Below are 8,113 nucleotides of genomic sequence, written 5' to 3' on the forward strand. Positions count from 1 at the left end.
TGCAATCTGAATTTGAAATGAGTTTGGTTGGGGAATTGACTTATTTTCTTGGACTGCAAGTTAAACAGATGGAAGATTCTATGTTTCTCTCCCAAAGCAAATATGCCAAGAACATAGTTAAGAAGTTTGGTATGGATAATGCTAGTCACAAAAGAACTCTTGCACCTACTCATTTAAAGTTAACTAAAGATGAAGGAGGTTCTAGTATTGATCAATGCTTGTACAGAAGCATGATAGGTAGCCTACTATATCTAACTGCTAGTAGACCTGATATTGCATATGCAGTTGGTGTGTGTGCTAGATACCAAGCAGAACCCAAAGTGAGTCACTTAAATCAAGTCAAGAGGATTCTCAAGTATATTAATGGGACTTGTGATTATGGTATGCTCTACTCTCTTGGCTCTGAGCCTATCTTATTTGGGTATTGTGATGTTGATTGGGCTGGGAGTGCTGATGACAGAAAAAGCACATCAAGAGGATGTTTCTTCTTGGGAAACAATCTCATATCTTGGTTCAGCAAGAAACAGAAATGTGTATCATTATCCACTGCAGAAGCTGAGTACATAGCAGCTGGAAGCAGTTGTTCCCAACCGGTATGGATGAAACAGATGCTGACTGAGTATAATGTCACTCAGAATGTCATGACATTGTTCTGTGACAATCTCAGTGCCATCAACATTTCAAAGAATCCTATCCAACACAGCATGACCAAACATATTGACATTAGACATCACTTCATAAGAGATCTGGTAGAAGACAAAGTGATTACCTTGGAACATGTGGCAACTGAACTACAACTTGCTGACATATTTACAAAGGCTTTGGATGCTACTCAGTTTGAAAATTTAAGGGGCAAGTTGGGAATATGTCTTTCTGAGGAATTATAACAACTAAGGATGTTAGGAATTTACTGTTTAATATTTCAAATTATTAAACAATTGAAAGTGTGCTCTGATTGGTCAACAGATAATAGTTATTTCACTTGCAACAAGCGTTACTTCTTCCACTCTTTCAACTTCCATTCACGCAAGCATCCTCTCAGAGAAATTTTTCATTTCGTCTCTAAGATACTCATCATGTCTCAACAATCCAACTCTTCTCCTTCCAAGAACATGCCTTGTTCTCCTAGCGCTGAACCAAGCAACCCTAACAGAGAAGATCCTGTTGCTGACTCTATGAATACCCCACATGCAAGAAGACCTAAAGAAACTGTATCAGGCTTCTCCTCATCCATCATTCTTGATGAACGAACCAAAGAAGGTTCCAGGTATGTTCACAATTCCATTGCCACTATAGTGACTAGAATACTGTCTGGAAATCATGAGGTCCCTGGGGTTTCCATTCCCTTAAACACTATTGAACCTGATAGTGTTGTTGATCAAGAAAATACTGAGTCTTTAGGAAAGAATATCTTTGATGATGTTGAGCAAACTGATGCCCATAAGGAGGCAAATGTTGACAAACCCTTAGATAATGTGGCTGGTGAGGAAGCTCATGTCACTCATGATGTCAGTGACAACCCTAACTGTGAGGCTGAAACAGTAGACCTGGAGGAATTTTCTGATAATGAGTTGTTGTCCTTTGTCCTCCCTAGCATAGCCAAAAGGGTTAGGACTAGGAGAGAAAAGAAAATTGTGGCTCAAAGGTCCCCTAGAAAGAAGATTGATGTTCCAACCTCTTCCAAGACAACGGTGGCAGTCGAGAGTTCCCTCAAGAGGAAAGTTCATGGTCCAACCAAATCTTGGAGCAAAGTGGTGCCCAAGAAAAAGAAGACCAAGTTTGTTGTTGTTGAGTCTGACTCAGATGTTCCTTGTAATGTCTCTGACATTCTGTCAAAGACGAAGCCAACCACTAGCAAGCTTGCAGCTAGTGTCCCTGAGGTACCAATTGACAACATATCTTTTCATTTTGCTTCAAGTGTAAACAGGTGGAAATATGTTTATCAGAAGAGGCTGGCTTTGGAAAGGGAATTAGCTCAGAATGTCCTAGACTGTAAGGATATTATGGATCTTATTCAAGAGGCTGGTTTAATGAAGACTGTGACTCAGTTTTCAAAGTGCTATAAGATGTTGGTAAAGGAATTTATTGTTAACTTGTCTGAAGAATGTGTTGATGGCAAGTCTAAGGAATTCAGGAAAGTGTATGTGAGAGGCAAGTGTGTAAATTTCTCTCCTTCAGTGATCAACAAGTATTTGGGAAGGCCTATGAAGCTCAACCTGAGCTTGAGGTGACTGACAACAAAATCTATCAAGTCATCACTACTAATCAGGTAAGGAAGTGGCCTCTCAAAGGAAAATTGGTGGCAAGTAAACTGAGTGTCAAGTATGCAATGCTGCACAAGATTGGAGCTGCTAACTGGGTGCCCACCAATCATAAATCTACAGTTGTTGTAATGCTTGGAAAGTTTATATATGATGTTGGAACCAAAGCCAAATTTGACTATGGCTCCTATATTTTTTATCAAACTTTGAAGCATGCGGGAAGCTTCAGTGTGAAGGGTCCTATAGCCTTTCTTTCTCTCATCTGTGGTATTGTTTTGAATCAGTTTCCAAACATCTTAACTGAGAATGATTCTGTGAAGAAAAAAGACAACCCTATGTCTTTCAATCATAAGTTATTCCTAGGTACCCATGTCCCTGACATTGTCATGACATCAGGTGAGACATCACGTGTAAGCAATCAGCCAGGTAAAGTTGATGTCATTGCAATGCTCAAAGAAACCTGCAGGGAATTAGAGGCAAGGAAGGTGAACTTGGAAAAATTGATTAGCTCTTTGGAGATGACTGAAGGTGATGTGCTAGCTGATGGTGGAGAATTTGGTGAAGTTGTTGTTGTTGCAGAAGAAGCTGAAAGACAAGGTGAAGAGGGAGAAGCAGATGCCAGTCCTGATGATGGCACAAATGATGATGCTGACTCTGAGTCAGATGACTAGAACATTTCTTGTGTTTCTGATAATTGCTTGTATTTTTATTTTTTTTGGTCTGTAATATTAAGTGTTGCTTTGGCAACATTTTTGACAAAAAGGGGGAGTAACACTTGTACCCCAGGACAACAGATTTCTTTGAAGTTGAAGGTCCTCTAAACAAGAGGTTATGTTGTTGTTTGCTCTCTGCTTGATCTTCTCTTGTGTTGTTGTTGTTTGAAGTTTAACTTCTATGTTTGCTAAGTGTATTAGCTAATTTGATTCTCTGCTTGGATGTGTGCTTTCTGCGGCTGTGAACTCTGTTGTGATGCCAAGTTGTTTTAGCCAAAAATTTGCCAAAGGGGGAGTTTGTAGATGTTTTTGATTGGCTGCATTTTATGTTAAAACACTTACTGTACTTAGATGTCTTGACTGATGTCATGACATGCTTAAGTAGTATGCTGCAGGATTAGCTAATACATGATTTACTGGATGTCAAACTGAATGTTATGACATTCATTCATGACAATATTTTTTGGATGTCAAACTGAATGTTATGACATTCATCCCTGACAGCAGATGCTAAAGTATAGGCTAATTTTTCTGTTATGTTTCAGTATTTATCTCAGGCTGATTTTCAGGAAACTAACAGCTGTGCTAAAATTAAGAGACCTAGCATATAGCCTATTTGTTAGCACCCTAATGTATGGAAATTAGGTTAACTTGCTTAACCCTAATTTTATGAAATTCAAGTTCAAGGCCCAAGTACTGCATTATAAAAGGATGGCAATCCTACTTTCAGCAATTCAGTGATTTGAAGCGTGAAGAATTCAATATATCATTATATATCATTGATGTACTTTCATTGTGTCTTGAATTAGGTTTTACTTGTGAGCCAAACAATTATCACCTAAATGATTGCATTGGACTAGGGTGTTTATTGAGTTGTAATTGTTGTGTCACTCTAAGCTTTTAAGCGTGAGTGCTGTGTTTCTTGATTAAAGCTTTTAAGCACAATCAAGAGTTGTTTGAAGTATATCTTCACCACTGACTTTAAAATTCTTAATGGTTGTAATCACTGTTGCGATTGAGGGGGGGTGAGTAGGTACTCAGGTCTTAGTTTAGATTGAAATTGCATTGGATAGGTCTTAAGTGATAGGATTAAACTGGTGGTTTAAGTCCTGAATTAATACCTCTTATAGTGGATTTCCTCCCTGGCTTGGTAGCCCCCAGAGTAGGTGTGTCTGTCACCGAACTGGATAAACAATTCTCTATGTCATTTACTGTTTTTTACATTTACTTTCTACATACATTACCTGTCTGCGCAGAATTGGATGTCATAACATCCAGTGTGACATCGATAGACTGTTATTAGAATTTCAACTTATATTACATACTAATCAACACCGCATAGCATAAATCGATTACATTTTAACATATCATGGAAATTCATTACATAGCAGCATGTGTATATGAAATTCAATTCACAATGACATACTTAACAATAATCATCCAACGCAATTTATCATATAGCATACATCATCATATTCCACGTCGTCTGTCTCGCAAAGTGATGAATCATACACCTTTGGAGATTCAGGATCAAATTACCATAACCAGAGCATACATGTGATTTTTTCCACCAAGCAACACCTCACACTTGGTGAAGGAGTTGAAGATGAGAATTAAAGAGATATCGCACTGTTGAAGAAGCTACCAAGGGTTCAGATATTTCAAGGAGTACTTTGCAGAAAACGAGACACATGGAGGGTCCACTGCCTAAAGCCAACCGTGCTTTCCCCGACTGCTGAATATTTTTTTCTGAAACCTTTTCTTCCTTAACTGCAAGCCACTTTTGTCAAGTGTCTGCAGGATAATACAAGGACTATTCGATCTAGTGTTGCTCTGGCCCTTGGGATGCTCAGTGGACTCAATGCCAGGGTTGACCCTATAGTTAGTGATTTGCTCTCCGGTCGGCAGGGATTAGACGATGCCGTTCGTGAAGCTATTTTGAGTGCTTTGAAAGGTGTATTGAAGCATGCTGGAAAGAATGTGGGCTCTGCTGTTATAAGGCATATATACAATATTCCAAAAGATTTGATTCATCATGAGGACAATCGAGTTAGAATGTATGCCACAAGCACCAATAGCAAAAGCCATATAACATGCACACAAAAGAAAAAACAAAACGAAACAATTCAATTCAGAACAACCGTATCACTCAAAATTGCAGTTAACAGCAAGTTCAACATTCCACACATAACAATTACAATAGCGACATAATTCACTAGCATGCCTACCAGTTATGACAGCCATATCCAAATTCAAGCAAGTTGCAGTGCGTTCAGCTTTGTTCTAACAATAAACATGTTCAAACCATCCATTTCAAACTACTCTAACGGTCCAATAACTTTATAGCAGATCGGTGTTACATTTGTACATCAGTGAGGTGATCTGCCAGGTTTGTTGGGAATACTTTTGCTTGTGTATGTCCTTGCTTTGGATCCTTATCCGGGTTATACCCCCATTGGTACTGAAGTTGATGTTGGGGCTGCAACTGAAACATCCAAAAACCAAAGTTGCAACCGCACAAACCTGACGCACCATCGGCCATCAAAGCATGAACAACCCACAAGCTGCAAACTGCAGCGGGAGTTGCAGGCCAACTGCAGAATACCGGCAACGAACATCACAACTGAAACCGCAACTACATCAGGAGAAATGCAGCACACCAACGCGAGAACAGTAAAAGCACACCAATGGCAACGTCGGCAAACGCAGCAAAGTCACAAGCTGCTACACGCAAGCAAAGCCGCAACACCGTTACAAGCCACAACAAACGCAACAACACTTCTAAGCATAAGAGGCAACCTGCAAAACAAACAGCCAAATGGCAAGCTGCTGCAAAATAGCCAAGGCATCCAACAATAGCTACAAAGCACAACCCGACAATCCACAAGAGTTAACACACATGGATACGGCATCACGACCTAGTGAGCTAACATCGCATAATAAACAGAACTGCAACAAACCAAGGAGAGATCAAGCTAGAATAAATTAGATATTCAGTCATTCTACCGTTCCATTCCGTTTTTGGCTAGCAGGGAGACACACAAAACGCTCATATGTTCACAAATGTTGGAGTTTACTATGCACCAGATCCTGCGTTAAAGGGCGAGGTGTCTGATGGTGCAGAAGTAGCGCGTAAAATGGAGAGATGGGTGATTGAGAATCACCGTTTTCAGTCGCGGTATGCTGTGTCTGAGCTGAATGAAAAACTTCTGGAGGATGTTTGATGTTGGTCTGTATGAGCATTGTAGGAGGAAGTATGGAGCCGTTGGGCCAAGCAAGCACACCTCGACGCTGCTTATATAGAGGTTGGTCAACTATTTCCGTAACGAGATACCAACCAGCACAATTCATCCTGCTCCATAATTGGAAGACAATTTAATTAGTGGAAATTCAGCATCATTTTGATTATAGCAATTTTAATAGCTAAAACTCAACATTCAGTAACAAGTTCACCAGCAGTAGCGAGGCGGTTTAATGTCTAACGGATATCGTTTTCAAAACATCGACATAACAACTAACCATCATTCATAACATAACCAATTGGATCATTCGCATAGGCTTACCGCACCAGAATTCTTTCAGCTTGGTCCTGCACGATGTCGACTTCGAGGCCTTAACTTGTCCGACCATGAAAAGAAACCATGATCCTGCAAAAATATGATACCTTCCACAAGTCAGGCCAAGAGCAAGCATAGAGTGAACACCAATGTAACAATGTCACTAACAAAATAACACTTACATTTCATTTCGTTTCATTTGAATTTCGTTAACATTACATTCAAATTAAATTCCCTCTAATCGGCATTCCTATTAACATTCCTACTAACTGAAACTAACCAAGCTTTCACTAACCTAAATGAACTTTTATGTGGCAGAGCATAGTCCAAAAGGAAAGAGAATTTCAAGTCACAATCCATTTTGCATTGTTATTTCAAATTGAGTTTCAATTGTAATTTCATGTTCAATTTAATCACCTAAGGATTTGTAATTTGTAACTGAAATTGAATTTATGGTGAATTTCAACATAATTTCATCTTGAATTCCTAACAGAATGAAATCCTATAAATACCCTACAAGTCTCTCTCTCTCTCTCTCTCTCTCTCTCTCTCTCTCTCTCTCTCTCTCTCTCCATGATACTCTTCACCCTCCACTATCACAAACTGAAACTCTCTCCACCCTCCATTCTTCTCCCTAAACTCACCCTCTCTTCTTCACTCTCTCTCTCTCCATGATACTCTTCACCCTCCACTATCACAAACTGAGACTCTCTCCACTCTCCATTCTTCTCCCTCGCCCTCACCATACTCCATAACAGAAAGATAACAGAAACCGAAAGAAGGAGAAGAAGGAAAACAAGGCGAAGAGAGGCGGAGGAACGAAAGTTGAAGTGGAAGGGGAGAATACCTTAAGTTCTGTCGAAAGCCGCGGAGGTGCGAACCGGAGTAGCGTCCTTCTTCGTCGTCTTCACCAGAGCATCTTCATCGGAGCAATCTCACGATCCTCATCATCCTTCGCAATGCAATGATCTAACAGTCTTCCTCACCTTCGTTCCTAAGCACAACGCGCGAACGATGTACGCCTCTCCTTTCTCTTTGCTTTTGTGACAGAGAGGACGAGTGTCGTTGGTTCGATTATGTAGAGCCTTGAATTTGAAACCTCGACGAGCTTCCATGGCGGTTCGAGATCGGAGCTTAAATGCGTTTAGCTCCGGAGAGATTGTAGATGTAGACTTTTGGCCGTGTGAGCGCGCCAACGTCGCCGTTTTGCATTTTGATTTGGAATTGGCAGTCGCGTCTTCACCGTTGCAAAATTTTGTGGACGGTAGAAGATCATTGGACCAAGGCCTCGTTGGGCCCGAGAGCAGGTTCGATCCATGTGTTATTCTTTCTTTTTTTATTGCGTTTGGGCATGAGGCTTCAAGAAGCCCGAAATGGATTTTGGCTCATATACCCCCCTCTCTGGCCAGGGCACCCCTGGTTGGGCCTAGATTTATTTTAGGCCCATGCTGATTAGTTAATGGTGATAGTTAGAGATTAATTTTGTTGATTAGATTTCAATTGTTTTTAATTAGGATTTTAATGCAATTTGGTTAATAATAATTAGGATAATTGTTTTAGAATTGATTGTTAATTGTTTTAG

General features: G+C 40.1%; 1 protein-coding gene and 1 long non-coding RNA gene across 4 annotated transcripts; one reads left to right on the plus strand and one right to left on the minus strand.

Moving 5' to 3' along the window:
• The first annotated feature begins 1,076 nt into the window (after positions 1-1,076).
• Positions 1,077-2,932, plus strand: LOC127131520 (uncharacterized). Its single transcript, XM_051060434.1, has 3 exons — positions 1,077-1,754; positions 1,839-2,159; positions 2,270-2,932. The coding sequence occupies exons 1-3, from the start codon at positions 1,077-1,079 to the stop codon at positions 2,930-2,932; spliced, it is 1,662 nt and encodes a 553-aa protein (XP_050916391.1).
• Positions 2,933-4,318: 1,386 nt separating this feature from the next.
• Positions 4,319-7,793, minus strand: LOC127128004 (uncharacterized). Of its 3 annotated transcripts, none has more exons than XR_007805614.1 (4): positions 7,379-7,793; positions 6,538-6,621; positions 5,203-6,326; positions 4,319-4,943 (listed from the first exon to the last, which is right to left on the minus strand). It is a non-coding gene; the product is annotated as an uncharacterized LOC127128004 (long non-coding RNA). The 3 variants fall into 3 exon arrangements; XR_007805613.1 differs by having other exon boundaries at positions 4,319-4,964; XR_007805612.1 differs by lacking the exon at positions 4,319-4,943 and having other exon boundaries at positions 5,084-6,326; positions 7,379-7,787.
• Between the last annotated feature and the right edge of the window lie 320 nt (positions 7,794-8,113).

The sequence above is a fragment of the Lathyrus oleraceus genome, chromosome 3, assembly GCF_024323335.1.
Source record: "Lathyrus oleraceus cultivar Zhongwan6 chromosome 3, CAAS_Psat_ZW6_1.0, whole genome shotgun sequence".
Classification (NCBI taxonomy): domain Eukaryota; kingdom Viridiplantae; phylum Streptophyta; class Magnoliopsida; order Fabales; family Fabaceae; genus Lathyrus; species Lathyrus oleraceus.

Bases quoted from the DNA above. Each gene is read 5' to 3' on its own strand.
- LOC127131520 (XM_051060434.1), top strand. From the start codon at position 1,077: ATGTCTCAACAATCCAACTCTTCTCCTTCCAAGAACATGCCTTGTTCT. The intron at 1,755-1,838 runs GTGCCCAAGAAA...ATTCTGTCAAAG, and splicing joins CCAAATCTTGGAGCAAAGTG to ACGAAGCCAACCACTAGCAA. The intron at 2,160-2,269 runs GTAAATTTCTCT...ACTACTAATCAG, and splicing joins TGTATGTGAGAGGCAAGTGT to GTAAGGAAGTGGCCTCTCAA.